The sequence below is a fragment of the Seriola dumerili genome, unplaced genomic scaffold (assembly GCF_002260705.1).
Source record: "Seriola dumerili isolate Sdu_G_001 unplaced genomic scaffold, Sdu_1.0 BDQW01000040.1, whole genome shotgun sequence".
In the NCBI taxonomy this organism is placed as follows: domain Eukaryota; kingdom Metazoa; phylum Chordata; class Actinopteri; order Carangiformes; family Carangidae; genus Seriola; species Seriola dumerili.
This window is the reverse complement of record NW_019174295.1, coordinates 3,811,984-3,834,560: the sequence shown is the minus strand read 5'-3', so window position 1 is coordinate 3,834,560 and position 22,577 is coordinate 3,811,984. Positions and strand designations below refer to the sequence as shown.

The 22,577-nt window shown below is 39.6% G+C and overlaps 2 protein-coding genes across 2 annotated transcripts in view; one reads left to right on the top strand and one right to left on the bottom strand.

Moving 5' to 3' along the window:
• Positions 1 to 17,213, top strand: part of LOC111217139 (calcium-binding protein 8-like) — a 28,278-nt gene extending 11,065 nt beyond the window's left edge. The window contains exons 3-6 of the mRNA XM_022738873.1: positions 349 to 492; positions 2,461 to 2,573; positions 10,106 to 10,259; positions 13,816 to 17,213. Of these exons, the coding sequence (XP_022594594.1) occupies positions 349 to 492; positions 2,461 to 2,573; positions 10,106 to 10,259; positions 13,816 to 13,943 (539 nt within the window). The 3' untranslated portion in view covers positions 13,944 to 17,213. The remainder of the gene's footprint in view (positions 1 to 348; positions 493 to 2,460; positions 2,574 to 10,105; positions 10,260 to 13,815) is intronic.
• Positions 17,214 to 17,284: 71 nt separating this feature from the next.
• On the bottom strand, positions 17,285 to 22,359 carry sdf2 (stromal cell derived factor 2). Its single transcript, XM_022738872.1, has 3 exons — positions 22,121 to 22,359; positions 20,574 to 20,770; positions 17,285 to 19,535 (listed from the first exon to the last, which is right to left on the bottom strand). The coding sequence occupies exons 1-3, from the start codon at positions 22,302 to 22,304 to the stop codon at positions 19,236 to 19,238; spliced, it is 681 nt and encodes a 226-aa protein (XP_022594593.1). The 5' UTR covers positions 22,305 to 22,359; the 3' UTR covers positions 17,285 to 19,235.
• Between the last annotated feature and the right edge of the window lie 218 nt (positions 22,360 to 22,577).

Here is a 22,577-nt window from a genome sequence, read left to right as displayed (position 1 = left end):
AAAAAATGAACTTGAACAGTGAAAATGAAAAGAAATCTCCTAATAACACGCCAAACGTGTCAGAGTCAGTCACAGCATCTCAAATGCGAATGAATAAAAGGAAATGAATAGGGACACACACACACACACATACACACACACAGGAAAGACCAGAGAAGTCACTCAATCAATTAAATCCCAGCCTTGGGTTTTTAAAGGCAGTAAAAAAAAGACCAACAGGTTACAGATCCCCCAGACCTTCAAGACACACGTGCAAAACAAGAAGAGGAAAAAGATGTCTGAAAGAAAAGGAAGCGGATGGAAACACAGAAATGCACAGTGATGATATGTGGTGTGTTTGTCATGCAGAGATCCGCGAGGCGTTTCGTGTTTTGGATCGTGATGGGAATGGTTTCATCTCCAAACAGGAGCTGGGCATGGCCATGCGCTCCCTGGGTTACATGCCCAGCGAAGTGGAGCTGGCCATCATCATGCAGAGACTGGACATGGATGGTGAGGCACTACATAAGGACACACACTTGGGTGCATACGCACATATGCAAAAAAACACAGAGTGAACAAAGCTTGAAATATACTGCATGTGTATAATGTTTCTTTATAGGTGTTGTGTCTGTATTAAAACATGAGGTGCACAAGCCTGAAGAAGAATATTTTGCTTTTCAAAGAAAGCAAGTTGTATGAATATTTCCAAGTGTTTTCCATTGACATCACATTAAAATTCAACACAGTTGATGCCAAAAAGACAGAAATGAATGCCTCTTTAACTTCCTTGCGGCCACGTGGAATTTGAGTCACAGCTTCCTTCAAAATGGTCCCACAAAGCATTTCTAAATTGCATTCACAGTAGCAGGTGGTCAGTTGTCAAAAACAAATCCCCCTGAGACAGTAAAGAGAGCTCCTGCTCCTTAAACTTCAGCTCTGCTTGTAAATTCACACAAGACTGCAATTACCCTTAAGCAGTCCCTGCATCACAAACAAGCTAGTCAATCTTTCAGCGGGGTCTTATCTTCCTGCTCTTGATTCCACAGCTCGCGGTAAATATCAAAGGTCAGAGCTAAAAGCATTTTGCTTTTGCCTCCACGAGAGCAGCACTGCCATTTGTTCTGAGGAGAGAGAGACAGTATCTCCCTTAAAGTCCTCTACCTGTGACTGCTGTCGTCTCCGTGTCATCGCTCACAAAGCCCTGAAAGCGATCACTGCTGGTGCAATTAGCTGAAGCTTGTCAATCATTATCAGGTGTTAGACAACCTGCGCAGTCTCTTATATAATTAATTTTATGTGCTTAAGAAATCTTAATCCGCTGATCTGTGGCATTATCCTCTTACCCGTCCTTCAGGTTTTCGAGCAAAGTGCTCTTGAAATGTAAGATTATATTATGTTAATTCAAAAGCTGCATTTTTGAGAAGCTGCAGTCAGGTTTCAGAACAGAGAACTGATCATTTTTGATAATACTGATGATTGACGTGATACAAGGCAGCACTGCATTTTGTGAATCTGTAATTTCCCAGTCATTTTTAGTAATTTCCTAGAAACTTCCCTCCAAAAAACTGTAATTTTCATCTGACTGTAGGGAAAAAAATTTATTTTCTTGTACGAACGACTTCATTTAAACCTAAGTAAACACTAACTTCATTGCACATGTCGGACTTTATGCTTACCTGTTGACAAATTTCACATTTCTACATGTTCAGCTGGCCTGCTGTGCCCTGACTACAAGACTCTCTAGGTTACACAGCAAGTAATTAGACTTCAATTATTGCAAGTGTACTAGCTGAATACTAACTTGATTTCCCCTTTAATTAGTACCAAATTGCATCCTTTTTTTTTTTTCAAGGGAACTTCTTGGAAATTATTCAGAAATTAAACCCATAAAATTAAGTGTTATCCTGCGACCAATAAAAACACAAGAGCGCTGGCACTTGTGCAGAATACTGTTAATGCTTCTAATGTGCTCCTTATTATAGCAAATAATAAATAGACCATTAGATAAGACTGTAAATTGTTGGTAATATCAGTGTTGCCACTATATAGTATAATAGGTCGATGCACTAACTCAGTTTATAAGACATGCTGTCGTGGAGATGCTCACTGAGCGGGACGCCGGCTGTTGATTGCAATCTCTAACAACATGCAGCAGTAGAATACATAATGCAAAGCCTCACAAGTTGTGTCCTTTGAATTTAAATTTGCCAAATGTTCCCGGACTTGTCACAAAAAAAATGTTCCCACAGTCGCTCGTACACAGGCACACACACTCGTACAGGTGAACACTCATTATTTGAAAGGTGAATTAGGGCTGAAGATGCCTGAGTGTTTGTCATGGATGAGGGCACATCCATCTGTGGATCGATGTCAGTGTGCTTTTCTTTTTTTCTGCAAACATAAACTTCTGAGTATCTGATTTTCTATTGTTCTGGTGCGTGTGTGTGTGTGTGTGTGTGTGTGTGTGTCTGCTACCAGGCGACGGCCAGGTGGACTTTGAGGAGTTCATGACGATACTGGGGCCCAAACTGCTGTCGTCCGACAACCGAGAAGGATTCCTGGGCAACACCATTGACAACATCTTCTGGCAGGTGAGAAACAAAGCGTCCTCCTCCCAGCTGGCAAAGAAGCTGTTTGTCATCACTCACTCTCTTCGTCATTTATCAGTTCCATCCGTTACACCTACTCTTACTTACTTACTCCGTCTCACCTCTGACTGTGTATCTCAGGAGTCAGAGCTGGTCTTACATCCTTAAGCACAGTCCTAGCTTCTGCAGGGAGTCTGCACAAGCTCACACCTACTTAACTGCAAAAATACACACACACACACACACACATACACACACACACACACACACACACACTCACACACTCTCTCTCTCAGGCCCCCCAACTGCTTCCTCTGTTCTCTTTCAAAAACAGAGACTTTTTTCTTTCAACTCTGAGTCTTGAAGGAAAAGAAACCTGCTGAGAATTAAGTGTTTCTTTACATGAGTATGTGTGTGCTTTTGGGTTTCGCGTGTGCAAGTGTGTTTATCATTTGCAGTGTTGCAAAGGTATTACCATAATAAAGATTTCAGGGATGTGCCCCTTTTTTAATAGGGTAAGTCTGAGCTTGTGTGCTTCCAAGTGTCCAAACTGGGCTCAGTGGTGATTAAGGCTGCAGCTCATCTACATGCGTTTGAACGTGCTTACTTTGTTTTTGAAAACTGTTCCAGACAGAACATTTTCTGCTCTCAGATAGTGTTTTTTTTTTTTTTTTTTGCTGCCTCTTAGGTAAGACATGCGACAATAATGAAAAGTGCAGAGAGAGTGTGTGTGTGTGTGTGTGTGTGTGTGTGTGTGTGTGTGTGTGTGTGTGTGTGTGTGTGTGTGTGTGTGTGTGTGTGTGTGTTTAAGTGTGTAAGGCTGTTGAGTGTGAGGATGGCTGGTTGAGCAGGGCGACAGCTCTCAGGAAGCTGTTCTCGGATTTTCCTTGAGTCAAATGAGAGGAGAAACGTTTAGAGGGTGACTCACTGAAATGAGGAGGTGTGTGTGTTTCAGGTTATAAAAAAACATACTGGGCCACATTTACATAGATGGTCTTCATCCTAGATTTCATTGTGTAAACACTTAAGAAAATATCATGAAGGAAAACAGCCATCTATGCCATTCACACATCAGAAAACAAAAGAAATGAATATAAAAAATGTCTGATTTTAACCAGGATCATTTCTGTCTAAGCTGTGTGGAATAAAGCACCTCTTTTTTAAAATGAGACACATTGCGTCTGTGACAGAGAGAGGGAGAAGCCAGCGAGGCTGAAAGAGATGAGGAAAATAGAGAGGCTGGCTGGACAACATGTGGGGAAAGGGAGGGTGGTGCGGGTGGAGTGGGGGGATGCCCCACATAAGGAATACAGGAATATAAAAGCAAACCCACAAAGGAGAAGAGTGGGGGGAAATGAAAGAAGAGGTACAAGAGACTGTGATTCATGAAGGTCGCAGACGGTGTGCGTCTCAGGGGTGATTTAAAACGTTCACCTCCCACAAAGAGAGAAAAAGACAGACCACAAGAAAACAGGAAGAAAGGGGACGGAAAAATGAGAGACGGAAGAGGACAGAAAGTAGGAGAGGGGAGAGGAAGCGAGCAATGAAAGCAGAGAGCAAAAGAATATAGGGAGGAGGAGGAGGAGGAGGAGGAGGAGGGGGATGAAATGGTGGGAGGAAGTGTGTTTGAGGACTGTGTGAGAGCAGTGTTTTTTGTGTGTTTGTTTGTGTGTGTGTTTATATTTCACAGACCTCAGAGGGAGACAGGAAGAGAGAGAGTGAGAGAGAGAGTCATTGTGTTGAAAAAACTGCAGTGGAAGAGAAGGAGGTACATCACGTTGGGCCATAATGACTCTGTTCAGATAATATCCTCGCACAGCGAGATATATAATGATTGACTTCATGTTGGTGTTGTCATGTTTTGTGTGTGATTACATTTTCCTGTGTGTACATATCTTGAATAGATAGATTGTGTGTGTGGCCTGTTTGATTCAGTGTACCACTGAAATATCTGGGAAACATTTCTGTTTTTCTGTTTATTTTCCACTGTAGCGTGGTCTGAGTAAAACCTCGGGGAGATTCAGATATTGTCTTTGAAAAACTCCTGACTCGAGTTACCACGTTTCTGCTGACAGTCAGTAAATTAGATTTGAAAAAGGAAGCATCCAGTCTTCCATTGCAAATTAAGCTGAAGTGCCTAAAGATAGTCATTTTCATTTTCAGCTGAAGTAAAAACAACAAATTTTAACCAATATCAAAACAGTGTATATAGGAAAGTGTCTATAAGACATGGGTCTGCAGATTCTTTTATCATTTTACAGTAGCTGGAAGATGTTGTTCACACTAGTCAGACTTTCAATTGGCAGACGCTTTTTTATCCCAAGGGGCCTACGAATCCTTCCTGCACATCAGGAGCAGTTACAGGGGTTTTGCTGAAGGACGCTTGAGAACATGGAGACATGATCTGAGCTACTGCCACCACGAGGACCACCAACACATGTTGAAGCCCATTCACCACAAATCATCTATAGTCTACTTTAGGAGTAACTTAACTCCCCCTGAAGATGTACATATGGGTTGGGGTTTTTTCTGACTTCCAGTGGTTCAGCCAGTGATCCTACTGCAGCGATGTACAGGTTCACCAAAGCACGCAGTGACTCTTTAACATTACAACTAGCCATTTTGAAAACCATGCTAGTGTTTTGTTGATTACTCAGTTAATTCCAGGCAACAAAAACTACTAGTTCAAAAGGAACAATAAAATATATATATAAATAGTTACTGCCAGCAGCTGGTTCGCTTAGCTTAGATTAAAGACTAGAGATGCTAAGAAACAGCTAACCTGACTCTGTCCAAAGGTTAAAAAAATCACCCGACCAGCACCTCTAAAGCTCACTAATACTGATCAACACATTATATCTTGTTTGTTTAATCCATACATCACCTTAAATACCAGGATATTTCTAGGCCAGGCACAGTGACTAACCCCTGCACAAATGTTTGTGTCTGTTTTTGTGTGGATTAAACAAACAAGATGTAGCGTGTTAACACAGTTTCCCCTTGTTTCCACCGTTTATGCTAATGTGACAATGTTACACTGAATAGTTTTACAGAGACCGGGCTCGTATACCACAGGTCGTGTGTAAGCAAGTGCTTGTAAGCAATAAACATCACAGAATCAACTCTTTGTTAACTGTCAGCCGTTAGTCCATCACCATCATCAACAGAACGCAGAGACTGTAAGCTGTCACCACTATCAGCGTTATAAAAGAGATTTAACTAGGATGTTGTAAACTGTGTATATTATGCTAAGCTAAGCTAAGATAAGCTAACCATGTCTTGGTTCCAGCTCAACATTGAACGGGCAGACATGAAGTTGTATTGTACTTTACTCGTCTAACTCTTGACAAGAAAGAAAACCAACACTGACGCAGTTAGTAGGAGACGGGACACCAGTTATGGTCTCCAGTGTCAAAGTGACATGCTTTGTTAGCCCAGCCATTCACCTTGACCTCCTGCAGTCGCATACACCATCACTTTAATTCCACCTTTTTTGAATATGTCATTATTTATATGACTGGAAGAGACACGAGTCAGTTTAAGCACTTGAATGACCTAAAATGTAATTTTGCTTTGGGTGGAGCCCGTCTCTAAAGTGGTTTCCATTTATTTCCAAGTGGAAAATCTCATCTGTACTCATTTGTGTCAATAGTTACATTATAGATATAGTCAAAGTTATACCAAGTTGCAAGTTTTTATCAAAGTTTTCTACCATTAACTTGTTTTTTTTAGCTCGACCACCTGTCAGTGTTTCATCAATGAAAACAGAGACTGAAGAAGGGTGAAGGAAGCAGAATGAAGTAGTTGGTCAGTGACAGGCTGATCACTGTCATCTACATCTGCTGAGACAGTCTGCCATGTTCATACTCATGACCAGCGATGCCAAATGTGGTGTAATTTTAAAAAATGTGGTATGTCTCTGTTACATAATAACAGCCATTTGGTGGATGGTTTTTATCCAAAGTGCAACACCATAAGTGCAGTTACTCTAACACTGGTGTGTGAAAAGTGACTGGGACAGGGCCTCGTCAGTTTCAGCTCCTCCACTGTCGAACATTTTGCTTCAGGTTGACAAAATCTATTTTTAGGAGTTGGCGTTCATTCCATCGCATACAATTGTAGCTGATTATGTTTCTATGGATCCAGTTTATCTATTATTCATATATGTGTGTGTGTGTGTGTGTGTGTGTGTGTGTGTGTGTGTGTGTGTGTGTGTGTGTGTTTGTGTACATGCAGATCACATGGATGCACATCTCTGTACTTTTACAGCAGTTTGGTACAAATGTTTTTCCAACAGAAAGACAGAAACTTCACTTGATCTAGCGCTGCTGCAAAACAGAAAAATGGGAGGAAAAGAGTACAGAATAAAAGAAACAACACTTGGAGGTTGTCACTCAGGGTGACTTTTTAGATAAGGGTCAGAAGACAAAGCAGGTGGACGACTGACGGAACAAGCTTTTGCTGTATGAGGGCAAGCAGGATTAGACAGGAAGGACAGCGTGTAAGCACCTGTTCCTCTGATTGATGTGTCCTGGCTCCTTCAGTATGTCACCGGTCACTGCTCGCGATCCCCTGCTGTTTCCCTGTCGCACGCACACGCACACACACACACACACACACACTGCATATTTGAGTTCATCCAGCGAAAGACAAAATGCTCTGACAGGCAAACTCTCAAGTCTTTGTCTCCCCATCATCACTTTGTGTGTGTGTGTGTGTGTTTGTGTGTGTTTGGATGTCGATGTCCTTCAGAGACCAGGCAGGTGGAGAAATCACTCTACTGGTTGGTAACAGGTAGCAGCTCCACTGTGGCATTTCCCCTCTCAGACAGACAGACAGGAACATTGTACATTCTCCGTGCTCCTGCCCTGAACTGTCATGTTGTCTGTCCTGCGGCTGCAGTCCAAAGAGTTGTTCCTCCACTTGCCTGCATCCATTCAAAGCAGAGATACGTTTGGCAAGAAGGACAGCAGAAATCAGGCCCTCAAACTGCTGCTGCCACTCCCTGTTTGTCTGCCCTGGAGTGCCACACAAGGTTGCAGGAGTCAGAGCAATTAAAGGCCCAATCTGTGTTTTTGTTTGACCATATACATTTAAAGTATAATCATGTATATAATAAAAGAATTTGAGAAATATTTGAAAATCATCCTTATATTAAATATTGATCTGTTTTGTAGCCGTGCTTAGCTTTAGAAAATATAAATAACAGATTTCAAGTTTCAAAAAAACTCAATCAAACTGGGACGACAACATCTTTATCTTCCACGTTGCATTGTTTGCTATTGAGTATAACCTCAGTTTGAAAACCATATTATATATAATAATATTGGTTCCATGTTCTGTTAGGTTATTCTCTTTTACCCTATCTAGCAAAGGGTGTGTGTGAGTGTTTGTTTTGGTCTGTGTGTGTGAGTGAGAAGTTGGAGAGAAAACATGAGAAAAAATGAGTGATTTAATGAGTGTGTTAATCTGTGTATGTGTGAAATCATTCTTCTATTTACTGCAGTGTCCCAGGTTTGCTAATAATGTGTGTGTGTGTGTGTGCGTGCACGTGCGTGTGTGTGTGATTACAGTGTAAATCACCAGGGAAAGCAGCAGCAATGGTTAGACTGAAATCAATACACATCTGCAGAACGATTTTTGTTTCCACATCAATGCACACAGAAGCGGACATGCAAAATACTGTACATATAGATACAAAGATTAATATTCTACGTTAAGTGCTTATATAAAATGAGTGTTTGCATGTGTGTATGTAAGCATTTTGGAAGATGATATCACATTTCTTTTAATGCATTAATATCTTGTCAAGCTCTTGAGAACCTAAATGAAAATACATTCTCAAAATGATCATGTAATTCAATTCATATCTGGTTAAAGAAATTATATAATTATAAATATACTTAATATTATCGAGGAGCTATGGCCAGCAAACAGTTAGCTTAGCATAAAGACTGGGAACAAGGGGATATAGCTACACTCTCTCCAAAGGTAAAAAAAAAAAAAAATTCACATACCAGAACCTCTAAAGTTCATTAAGTAACACATTACATTTTATAGAAAAAACAAGAATAAAACTGACACATTGTGGTTTTACAGGATGTAAATTCTTGGCTGCAGGTACTGACTTCCTCAAGTCTCCGCTGACTGCCTGCAAATCTCATGGTGATGACAAGACAATCACTGTGCCCGGCAAAGAAAAAGTTCCATGAAACTTTCAGCAAAATCACATCTCGTTGTTTTAACATTTATTTCCTACAGATTTAATAGACAAGATCTAAAGTCTTGATACAAAATCTGTAACTTTGGCCAGAGGCAGGCTAGCTGTTTCAAGTCTTTGTGCTAAGCGAAGTTAAACATCTTTTGGCTTTATCTTCATATTCAGTGACTAATGAGACTCTCAACCAACTCTCAGCAAATGAGCAAATATGCACTTTTATTTCCCAGAATGTCAAACTACTCCTGTAATGAAAAAATAAACTACAAGTCTGACCAAGCATTCACTGTCAGGTTTTGATAACTGATAGTCAGATTTTGGTCAGTACCAATATTGAGGTTCGATATCCAATCCAACAGCAACGCTAGTAATTTTCCTTTGGGAAACGATATCATTTGTTTTCCCCAAGGTGTTTGAGTATGAAAGATGTTGTTCTTAGAATTTAGCAATAGCAATAAAGCATGAACAGGATTAACATCCCCCTGTTGAAATGAGCATCTCTTCTTCACTATCTCAACTCTGTCAGGTCCCTGTACCACTATTGTCTGCCAGTTCTGTTTTCTCCATCTGTGTCTCCCACTACATCCATCGTCTCAGTTTTCTCTGACCTCGCCATACTTCCTGTTTTCCCATCTTACACTATCTCTCTTCGACTCCATCAACCCCCTATTTTCTTCCTCTCTGCCTCAGTATGTCCATCTGTTGTGTTAAACCGAGCGACTGATTGTATTTGAATCCGTCAGTGAGGTAAATAATCTAGACAAAGATGCTATGTGTGTGTGCATGTGTGTATATAGCTTGTAGAGGGGATCTGCTGGACGGGCAGGAAGAATGTGATGTTTGGGAAGGGCAGACGGGGAGTAGGACAAAGGCTGAGATATATTCAGATTTCAAGTCGGTGATTGGTCAGAGCCTCATAAATCATTTTAAACACGAACATGCGCACACACCTGAGAATACAACCACCTGCAATGAAGTTATGTGCCGGTACTTTCATTTTAATTGATATGTCCATTAACCTGATAGTGCATGCATACATTTATGCAATACACAGGTTTGCATACTGATTCAGTCACCCAAAAATAGCACTAGTGATGCATTGGCAAACATGCTGCCATTACATTACGACAGACATCTTTTTTACTTACATTTACAACACATTTTATGCAATAGAGCACAAATGTAGATGCCATCGTTTTTCACAGCTTGTACATTTCACACCTCATTCTTACATTCTTATCGTCTATATTTATCTAACCTCATAAAGCCAGTTTATGGATGACTGTGTCTCTGCATTGATCGCTGTGTGCCCCTGCAGTTTGACATGCAGCAGCTGTCTCTGGATGAGCTGAAGCAGGTGCTGTTCCACGCCTTCCGGGACCACCTGACAATGAAGGACATAGAGAACATCATCATCACCGAGGAGGAGAGCCTCAATGAAACCTCAGGGAACTGCCCTGAGTATGAGGGAGGTGAGGAAGCTACTCTCATGGAAACTTTGCTGTTATAATTACCTGTGCTCACAACAACTCATTTTGTACTGAAATTCAGAAGATATTGTATGCAGTGATTTCACGCTGATCTAAGTAAATGTATCCATGACCAAAACATTAATAAACTTTTACTGATAATACACTTATTTGTCTTTTGCAGAGAATCAGATAAGAAGATCAATACCACTCTGTACTAAGAATGGAGCTAGTGCCAGTTGACAGATTAGCTTAGCATAAAGATGGATAATAGCCTTGGCCTGTTTCCAGACCTCTATTGCATCTCTAATTTGTTCTTTTCATGCTGTTTATGAGAGACAATTGACCAATCAGAGTTTAGTTGGGAGGATTAAGAACAGAGATGTCATCTTCCTGCTACCTAGCTACCAAGCTACATCCACAAAAAAACAGCAAAAGAAAAGTGGCAGCAATGAGATAAATACAGCTGAACAGGTTGTTGTAACTCTTGAAAGTGAAAATGTGTCCATGGGACCAGTCATTTGCTACTGACTGGTTAGGGCAAAACAAAACAAAATACCCTGGCTGAATGAATAGAGTGAAACAAAGAGGCAGTTCAGTCTGATATCAGGAAACAGTCCGGCAGTCTCCTGGCTGCCTGTCAACCTCACAATGACAAGAAACAAGCCAAATCAGCACGTAACCCGACGTAAGATCACAAATTGTCATTTTTACTTTTCATACAAGATGCATCATTTTAACTAGCGAGCTTTAGAGCTGTTGGTAGGCATGTATTTGAACTTTGCATAGGCTAGCTAGCTTTCCCCCCTAGCTTTCATTCTTTTTGCTAAGCTAAGATGATTGCCTCCTGGTTCTAGCTCCAAACTCAGGGCACAGCTTTTGACAGTGGTATTGATCTTCACATCCGACTCTCAGCAAGAAAGAAAATAAGCATGTTTCACAAAATGTCAGACCACTCTTTTAAGGCTGAATTATAGATGAACAATAAATGACAAGTCTATGCTGCTTCCAGCAACACAGGTTTAAATTTGTTCTAAATTCTTAAAAAATTGGAAAAGAAATAACACTTTTAAACACACAGACATTTTTTAATGACTTTCTAAGTTTTATTTGGCAAAATTGTAAGGTGAAAGTTGTAATCAGCCGCGATACTGTATCATCCACCACAGAGCTTCATCTGTAAGCTGCTGAATCTTAGAGAAAGGTCAAGAATGTTAAACCATAATCAAGAAAACAGATGTCACATTTAATGATAAAAATCTATTAATGTCAAGGTCATGAATTCATTTCCTTGAGTTTCAAAGCCAGGAATGAGAGGGTTGATGGGCTGCTAATGTTTGCGTGCCCAAGTGAAACACAAAAGGATTTTTTCTTGAGACATAAGTTGTGTTGCTTGAGGGAGAAGAGGGAAACGAAAACCCAAAACTGACCCTTAGTTAGTTATGGTCCAGAGTTAGAAATTGCCTGTCTGCTGTGAAACTTCAACCAAGTCAGACTAGGACAAAGGTAAAGACGGATCAAACGCACTTAAAAACTAGGAAAGTCTTAATGAATCCATTGGGTACTGGCCTACAGTCTCAGGGAGCCCTAAAAAGAGAGAGCTGGGAGGAAATGGAGAAACTTAGGGGCAGTGAAGGAAGAGATAAGAGGCTAAAGGAGGGATCAGGGAACTGCTGGCTTGGCACTCTTTTCTCAAAGTTTCTGGTGTTGAGGGAAGGGCATGCTGTGGAATTAGGGAGAGGAAAAGGAACAGCAGAAAGATGTAGAAAGAGGAGAAGTAGGCAGGGGGAGGATAAAGGAGCTAGATGAAGAGGTGTACAGCCTCTCTGGTAAACGACAGCTGTATGCTTCCCCACATTTAACCCTCTTCCCACATCCTCTACATCCTTCTTTCATGCCAGCTCCCATCTTCTTCCTGTCCAGTGGGACGTCACCGCCTTTCACAATCCCTCTTAGATCCACTACTCAGAGCTGTGACTTGATTTATTGATGCAATGTATGATTCTAACAAACTGAGACAAGGGGGCTGACGGAGAGGAAACTTTTGGTTGTTGCTTTCGCTGCGAGGCCTGTTGGAGGACACATCTGTCTTCCCTCCTCATCCTCTTTCAATCTACAGATATTATCTCTTTGGGGGAGAAAAGAGGCCTTTCAGCCCAAACAGGGGTAGCGGAACAAAAGTTCCCCCTCACTCCTCTTGGCTTTGTTTTAGAGCCAGTTTGTACCTTTCATGTATTCATCTTTTTTCACATTAGAGACACTTCTGATACTGATAATCTGGGTCACAGAAATAAGATGCAGAACATGGCAACTACAAATGTTTGCTGCTACGTCATCGATATTTGTTTGGGTCAATGAATGAAGGTGCACTGTGAGAAACAGGTTTAAATTCCATCACTATACATGAATCTGAAATGTCTAATTCAGGCACAGACTTTGAGGATTATGGAAATGCCTGTAAAGTTTATTGAAGAAGTTCCCACACTGTGGTTTGTTCATGGTAGCTATAGTTTTTTTCTGTGTTCACAAAGTAATCGTTGTTGAACTTTGTTCAAATTTTGAAGGTTTCAGTTTCTTATGGCAGCTGCTGTAATGGATGATGAAACCCCAGGAAATGCTGAATTATCGTTTACACTGCGTTACAGAAGCTAGTAGAACAGATGTTGGCCCAGATGTGACGTCAATAAACTAATGAGTCAATTAAGGCGAGACACTACAGGCAAATATTTTGAGATTTTAGGCTATTTTTCTTCTATAACATGTCTTATTTGATTCAGACTAGAGGGAAGAAAAACTCCAAAATACACATTTAGGTGTTTATTTTACTGCACTTTGTCTGTATGCGTCTGTAGATTTCTCCTAATTTCACCAAAAGTTAGTTTTCTAACGCAACATGCAGCATCACAATTACTGTCTGTGCCATGTCATCATAGGCATCATTGTAAAGCTCTTTCTCTCTCTGCCTGCACAGTGTTGTCAGATCCAAATGTGGTCATTTCCTTTGTATTGTCCACAATATTGTTAATAGTGGTTCCTAATGACAATGTATTGAATTTTACAGTACATACTGTTTTCTCAAAATGAGTTTTTTCTCATACCATGCCAGAAATCTCCACTTCAGTAGCACTTACACCAGACTTTACAGTTTTATTCTGATCTATATTCTGAAGGTTACGGAGGAGTTCGTTCACATATCATTCACAGCCTGATTTATGTAACATTTTATTCCTAAAAACATGATGAAAAATGACTTTTTAATGGCCGTTAACAGTGTTTTCTGTTTTATGGGGTGATAAAAGGAGACATCCAAAATCTCCTCAGTAAAAAGCTTTAACTCTAATATGTCAACATATTGAACACAAATCTTGACCCTGGCTTCATCCATGTTCAGATTTCTGTCCTGGAAATATATGCAAATTAGCTCATATTTATCTAGATAATGCATAATTTGCATATTTAAACTTAAAATTTCAAAAAACTTATAGTACAAAAAATGGTTTCATGGTTTCTTGTGTTAACTCTGTTGACTCTTATTTCTTTTCTCTTTCGCTCCTCCCAGTCCATCCTAAGAAGAAGAATCGGCAGACGTGCGTCAGGAAAAGCCTGATATGCGCCTTCGCTATGGCTTTCATCATCAGTGTCATGCTTATCGCAGCCAATCAGATGTTGCGGAACGGCATGGAGTAACCAATTGCACTGTGAGCATGGGGAGTGGACAGAACAGCCATGACCTCACATCTTGTCTTTGCAGCCAAAGCTGGACCAGCCACAACCCAAGCACTTCTCTAAACAATCAGTTGACTTTTTTTTTCTTTTTTTTTTAAGTTTATTTTGAACTTAACCTTATAGAAGCAGACAATGAGAGTAAATGAAGAGATATATTTGTTTTCATGCAGAGTAACTGGACTTACTGGTCATATGGAACCTGAACTGGAAAAGAATTATGTTTTTATATAAATCATGAGAGTAAATAGAAGGATTTATTTTGCTGTTTTCAAGACCAAGACCACCCTTTAAACTTAATTTTCTAATTACCGAAAATGCGTATCAGGTGCTTTGAGCCATTCTAAAAAAAAAAAAACAAACAACAGTTATTATGGACAACTGCATATTAACCCCAGAGAAGTTGCGCTGAATGTGAACTGAGTGAATGAGGGCACTGAATGTTGGGCACAGTATTTAAATGCATAGTAAATCCCTCCCATCCCTAGTTTTTTTTTTTTGTGAATTGTCTGCGTCCTCGGCTCAGTCCACTAATCTTTGAAATCTTTGTGTATCTACAAGGAGCACAACACAATAATCGGTGAGGGACCACTTAAGAATCACCACTTTCCCACCATCTCTGCTCTTTAGTCTAAGTACTGACTGATTGATTGACTGATTGGTCACTCAACATTTGTGTGAGTCTGTAAAAGACAAGCTCGGGATGTCTGAGAGGTGTCAAATATATAAAGGTTAAAAAACAAGAGACATCAAATCTCTCCAATGAAAGTGGAGATATGGTTTTTGAATAATAACAGGACGAGGCTGAGAGAAAATATTTTTAGTGATGTGTTGGGGGGAAAATGTTTCACCTCAGCATCTCATTGTAATACTGCCCAATTGTGGTAAATATAGACCACACAAAAAGCATGCCAGTATATACACTGCCATACCAAACATTACTCTAACCCCAGCTTCCCGTGGATTTCACTGTATATATATATAGTGCTACTTAGCTTGTGTAATGTATTATTCCTCTAAACAACAGAATGTATGATGGGTAGAAACTAGTGCGATATATCAGGGATATACAGTAGAGCTGTGAATTACTGTTTGCTACGGCTGCTTTCTTGGAAAAGGTTGCATCCTGGTGGTCAAGATGAGAACTGCAGCTGAATGCTTGAACAGCCATGTTTACAAGGTGTTCAAAAGTGAAGAACAACAGCACTGATTTTGAGCTTGGATGTGTGTTGTGTCAGTGTCACAAGGGCAGTTAGGTTTGTATTGGTGAACATTCACTATTTTTAATGGCAAAATCAAGAATTTTCTTTTTGTTTGTTTTTGTTTCCCACATCCCAAATTGTGCTGTTGCACTGGTATACAGCTCAGGATTGGATGAGAGACTGAAGGTGTCAGCTGTGGTGCCTGTGATGGTTTCTGGGGTCGTATCTGTGTTTTATGGTTCAGATCTGAGAGCACTAACATGTTATAAAATCTCACTGGGACGAGTTTTGAAAAGACCTTGTAGGTGTTTACAATCACACTCCTCTTTTATAATGGAGCCGCCCGAGGTTGAACATCCCAATGACAACCACAGATTAAATTTGAGGATGAAAATTTTTTTTTTTTATTATTTTTTTTTTTTTTATGTGGTTGCAGGGCTGGCCAATAAAGAGATGTCACTGTTTATCTACTGTCATTGGAATTGTATTGTGATTATATGTTCATTTTCTGTCGTTGTTTTCCAAAATTCTCTTGTCCAAACAAAGAATCTCAAACACATTATCATTTCAAAATAAGATTACCTGAGATTGCGTTTATGTTAAAACACATTTAAAGCATCAGTTCGTTACAGTGAACATCATCTCTATGATTTCATGTGATTTTGATTTTGTGATATTAAAAGTATTTTCATTAATATTGTGACAGTTATTTCAACCAACCTGCCTGGCCCTATGTGGACGCCATCTTTTAAAACAGATTTGTTGGTGTTCATTGCTACAACATTAACATGTGTGGATTCCTAAACTGCACGGTGCTCCCCTTGGACATCACTGGATCAGAGACTGTTTCGTTCCCATTAATACCCCGGAGCGATTATTTGCTCTCTCGTCTTTTGCTGGGATGGACGAAAGCAAATCTAGATATTTCAATCAAACTGATGTGCGACCATGTGAGTTTAAATGCCGTCTGTGTTAGAAAGTGTATAAAGAGGGCAAGAGGGGAGAGGGCTTTCTTTTAAAATAAAAAAAAAAATAGCTTTGTAAGATCAAGTATAACAGCAAAAATGTATTATACTGTAAATCAGTATGCATGTTGTTGTTTAGATTTCCGTGTCTTTGAAAGACAGGGAAATCCATTTAATCTTTCTTTGTGGTGGCACAGCCTTGATTTCAATGTAGGTATGTATGTACTACTGTCACATATTTGACTTTCCAATTTATACTGTAATAGCCATTTTTTCTAGTTTCTACCAGCTATTAATCAAATCAGAGTGCAGGAGAGGGCATTTTCATAAATATGCAAATACAAGGTCACATCATCATCGTCGTCGTCATCATGTCTGTTTCACATCATCTAGGGTAGAGTCTGTAGGCCTCACTGTGGATGGTTCAATTTGACACTGAGTACAATATATTGTGTGTTTTAGCCACATTAGGTTTTTATGGAATGTTTTCACTGCCCCATAGTCCCGTATAAACTGCTGTATAATGTATGCTACACTTATCCTCGTTAAGTCAGTTTATGTCTTTGATATTCTCAGCACATTGACATTTGACCAACGGACCATGTTTTCACCTTTGTCTATTAGCGTCATGGTCCTTTTGAAACCAGCATAGACCACACTTTCTCTTAACAATTCTCTAATAATTGTGCCATTCAGACATCCTTGCATGGCTATGTAAGGGAAACTCATTTGAAAGACCTTTTACCAACACTTTTGAAGTTTACATTGTTATACTGTACATCTGTAACAGGACGGAATCGGTTCATGATTTTCATGTTTTTGAAAGTTGCTTTTGAGATTTGTTTTTACCAAAACATGTTTTTACCTTGTAGATTGTATAGAGATAAAAACTAAACACAGATATGTAATACAACCTTGGCATGCTGCTTAGAAAAGGAGAAAGAAAACAGCAATAGTTAACAACTGAATGGATATTTAAAAATGCAAATAACAAGTTTAATCTGTTTAATCTAAAATTATATCCATATATGTTTATGCAATAAAACCTTGTTTTGATAGAAATATAAGGCATGTGTGTTTACTTGTGAAAGATGATGTGTGCAGGGATTCTCTGACCAACATGTATGACACAATAATAACAAAACAGTGTTACCCAGCAACATAAGAGAGAAACATTCGTAAATGAGGCATCTAAATTACGTATAACATTTGGCTGACAGTGAGGTGGTGAGCACAAATATTTTTACTGACTCTTAATAAATATAAAACTCTGTGTAAAATAGGCTTGTTCCTGTACGTGTCACTTGTTATCATCATTGCAGTGTCATTTTAAATACCAACCCTAAAAATAGAATTACAACACAGCGTGGTTTTCACTGAGCGCCCTTCACTGCAATTTCCAAATGCTCTTAGCAGAGCGCACAAAAAGGAGCTGTGAATCACAACAGCAGCAGAGTCAGACTTCACAATTTAGATCTGTATCTTGAAACTCTTTTTAGCTTGATGCAGTGTGTGATGGCTGGAGGTGAATTTACACATTTGTCAGCTTGTTCCCCGGGGTTTCCTGCAGAGCAGCGCTGGCATCAGTGCTCACTCTAAATCATGAAAAATAGGGAGCATAGGTCAAACACGAGAGAGAGGAACCTCACAGCCGATGCATCTGAACCCCATTAACCACCAGATAATGAACCAAAACATGCCATTAAGCTGACAAACAAGGCATTATACTAAGTGTAATGGTCCAGGCACATATTAGCTTGCCTCTCTTGCAAAATCCATTAGTCTGTTTTCATCTCCGTGGGTAAAATTAAGGGGTTTGACTTTTCAAGGCAATTCCAACTTGCTTAACTATAGTCTGAATGATCAAGTAAAGGGGACACAAATAAAAAAGAAGCACTGCGTTTTTTTGTCTGCACTTAGCATCGTGTTCATTTATGATGCCAAATTCTGAAGGCAAGATCAGGACATTCATTGACGACATCAGAGATTCATTTCAAGTGATCATCCAGAAAGAGAGAAGTGTGAAGAGTCAGAGTCAGATTATCTCAGATGTTGTTGTTGTGACCAAATAACATCCAATAAAGAGCTCTGACAGTGGTGTGCAAAAAAAAAAAAAATCTTTTTAATGTGAGGTATTCATCGCAGCTTTGTTGATCACATGAACCTCTAAAACTAAGAGTTGATCTAACACACATGCATACACAGACAGCATGAGCGTAAAACCAGTCTCCCAGCACTTGGAAACCGATTGAACGATGACAATAAACAGCATCCAGCTAAGTGATGCAACTTAAAAATTAAAAAAACACCAGAGACAAAACTGCTTATTCTCTCATGTCAGTTAGTGTGGGATCATTTATATGCTACACTGAATCTGACTTAAAGGGAAGAAAAGGTATTTTACCATAGTAACACTGCTTATTATTGTGTAAATAGAATATGGCTTACAAATACCATAAAAACACAACAAAATTCTTACGCTTCCCAAGGTTTAAAAGGCTCCACAATGTAAACACCTACTACTTCTTTAAAAAAACAAAACAAGAGAAAGGCACAAGTGTAACAATGTTCTTTTTTTTTTAGCCCAAAAAAACAGCAGTTATTTAACAATAAATAACAGCTGAGAGGAAAACCTCTTCTTGGATGTAAAGTGTTACCAAGTGTCATAGTAATGAGTAACAATACACAGTAAAACTGCATTTTTAACACCTTTGTGTATTCTTGTACCTGTTAAGGCAAATTATAGTGTTATTCAGATAATGTTAGCTGCTGGAAGATTCAATAGCTTTTCCACATTAATCTCCACAGATGTTTTGTAGATGAAATTCTTTTTTTAAAAAACATTACTGTATGTCAGAGAGGTTGGACTGATAAGATGAAGTAATTGTAGCCTGATGCATGACAGACTTTGGCACAGTCTCTTCAAAAGATGACAGTCAAAGGTTAATGAGAGAGAAGAATGAGACAAGATAGCAGGGGACAGAGATGCGTTTGGAGGATGCTGGTACAGATGTAATTAGGGACAGAGGTAGGAAAACAGAGGTAGACAGGGAGGAAAATGAGAAGAGACAGGAGGGGAGAAGAAAAGCTCAGAACTCTGTGTGTGGGTGACTGTAGTCTCGGCTGCCTGCCGGGCTCTCGCTGGGCTTCATGAAGATGCCCTCCATGGCCTTCCACAAGCTGTGCTGGCTGGGGCTCGACATGGCGTGAACTTCCCTCTGACCGTGGATCGGCCGTCCGTACTGCTCCCCTGTCACAGACAGTAGCGCGTCAGTGGCCTTGTGACGGAAGCGGACAGCCTCCTCGCGTTTCCATACGGATCCGCCACATTGAACTGTCCACTCGTCCAGGTGGTCCCCCTCCCCTTCCTCACCAAAAGCACTCACCTCCTGTGGACAAATGAGAAAGAGATCAGAAGACAAGGAATAGAAGAGAAGATGAGGCACCTTGCTTTTGTGAAACCTTTTTGGGTCCATTTTACAATCCCTGACATGAATTGTACCTACGTTTGTTTTTTAATCTCCTACGTTGCTTCATGTACTTTATGTTTTTCCTGCAGCTAACCTGGAACCATCAGCTGACTTCAATTTCTGTACAACAGAAACAACTCTCACAGACCCAATTATTTACCAAGCCAGGTATCCCAACACATTAAACATTAAGACATGTTTGATTTTGTCAGACACTCTCTGGCACCTTGTCTCTTCAACAAAACTACACTGATGTACACCCTTTAGTGACCAGTGATACAAGGTAGCATCAGGGTTTTTGAGTGGATGAGGGAGGCCAAACAGACTACAGTTTATATTACACTGTTGTAGAGGGTTATGTATGTGAAATCTTCTATTGTGGTGTGACAGTTTTATATTGCCATAGCGATAAAAATCATGATATGGTACTGGAAACTCATTTGAGAAACTACTCAGAGATAAAATAGTCAGACAAGAATCTATCGAGGACAAATCCTTTAAATCAGAAAGTGCCATAAAGTCGACCTGTTCATTGATATACAACATTGTCCACAATCATCTGATACATCCTGAGATAAATTTCTAATATCTCACGGTACATACCATTCAACCCTATTACACTTTGGGTAGACACTGTTTTCACACTCCCTCAAGATGAAGGAGGTTTTTGCTGACCAGAGGCTGTTTGGTTCCTGAAGTGTAAAAGCTGCTGTCAACTCACTTTAACCTCAAAATATTGATCTAGGTTTCAACCTCTTGGTATTTTCTCAGACTAGTTATTAGTATTATTACTGCAAGTAATTTCTCACTGACTTCAACCTGGCAGGGTAGTAGTGATTTATCAGACATTTCACAAACATTTTCATAATCAGCTTTTTTGAATTAGCCGGCATATCTTAAAACCATCTCTTAGACATTGACATCCTTTCCCAATCTCTGCAGGCACACACCACCCACCTGGTTAGAGGACAGCGGGGAGGTGAAGTAGTGGCTGTGCAGGTTTCGGCCTGTGTTGACATGGGTGAGGCGGATCGTCTGTCCACACTTTACTGGGGTACCCCGATGGCAGAAGGCGTCACTTGTCCCACGAACACTCCAGTAGCTGTTACTGTCTTCCACTGCAGTAACCCCTGTTACAGACTGCTGCCCGCTACCTGTCTCACACACACAGACACACACAGTGAGCAGAGGAGCGTTACAGTGATGCTCAAAAAGAACAGACATGAGGAAAGTGATCAGCAAAACTATGGTTTTGCCGAAAAACAGTTAATTTAATTGATGAAGGAGTAACTCTGAGTTGTGTTGAGTTTCACTTTATATCTGAGGGCTCACCCTAACGGCACTCATTGGTGGTCAACTTTGAAGGATAGAATCAAACCAATACAACTTAGTGTGGTATATAACAACACAGCATTTCAGAGTATCTCAAAGAACACATTTGTGAAGTTGGGAAAAATCAAGCCCACCAGAGCTACTGTTAATAACTTGTGCTTACTGAGGCTTTGTTGATGTATTCTTGTTCTCTGGCTCCTGGAATTGGGTCAAATGCTTATGGGCAACTTGGAAATGTGAGCACATTATCCTACTTATAATTTGTATGTAGGGCAATACAATACAATAAAAAAACAATGTGCAAAAAAAAAGAAAAAAGACTGCGATTATTTTGGCAGATATCGCAATATGTGTCATGATTTCAGTTGAAACGGTCATTTCTGCATTTGATCTCCACTGAAAAAATGATGATGATGTGAATTTTGTTTGCTGTTGTTGGCACCACAATGTTTAATTTATGTTATGTTCTCACACATTTTACCTTTATCAAAAAAATTATTGCTCCTGCGATTTGGATATTGCCCTTGGCCATATTGCAATTTCTATTATATTTCAATTAATTGTTCAGCCCTACTTGTGTTCAATTTTATAACAGATTTTTTACAGTGTGAATTGGAGATTTTATTGTTTTTAATTCAGGTATTTATTTTAGGGGTTTGTTGGAAATATGAGGCCACCTAGACTCCTGCATCTTTCCTACCTTTACTTCAAGGACCAGAATAGAAATAAGTGTTGGACTTAATTGTGGCATCATTGACATGTTGTAATTGTGTGTGATTTAAAGTCCCCCCCTTCTTATATCCTCATCTAAAGTGAGTCAAACAATGAATGGTTAGTTAAAACTGTTGTGGATGTTAAATCCAGCTGCAATTGCTCACTACTGCTCCAAACTTTAAACTATAAAGATTTCTTAGTGAAGGAACAAGATTATGTTAATGTTATTCATACACTGTATTCATTTTTTATTTGCAACTACAATTGTGTAGTCAATATGAATTACCGGTATATAACACTGCAAACCTTTGAGCATACAGTCACACGTTTCCAATGTTTATCCAACAATATAATCTTAACAACAGAGGTGGGTAAAGGTAAATTAAGATAATGTTACTGAAAAACATGATGCAAATGTTTGTTAAGGCTTAATACTTATTATTAATGAGGAAACTCACCAGACCCGTAGCGTACGTCGTGGGAGTGTAGTCTCACATTGTGCTTTAGATTTAACAGTTTAACGACTGAACCGCATGTCACAAAACTCAGCTCCGTACCGAGTGACAACCCAAATATACACGATAGCAATAATAAAAGGGTTGGTTGAAAGCGTGGAAGAAAAGAACAGTTTAATTTATCCATTCCTACTGAAAACCGAGCCACCGATACCTCACTCAGATTTGTATTATTTTTTCGCTACGTCATTAAAGTGGTACAATATGCCAGTGTGAAGTTAGAGAGACAGCGCCCCTAGCGTCTCGGAATGGTCACTATACGAATCGTTTTGGGGGTTTTTGATTTTTTTCCGGTTTATCTGGCGTCGCGGTAAGATATTTTGATATTTATGATAACAAGACAACATTGCCACTAAATATTAACATGCCGTCTTTTTTAATCGTTTCCTTTTATGTAGAA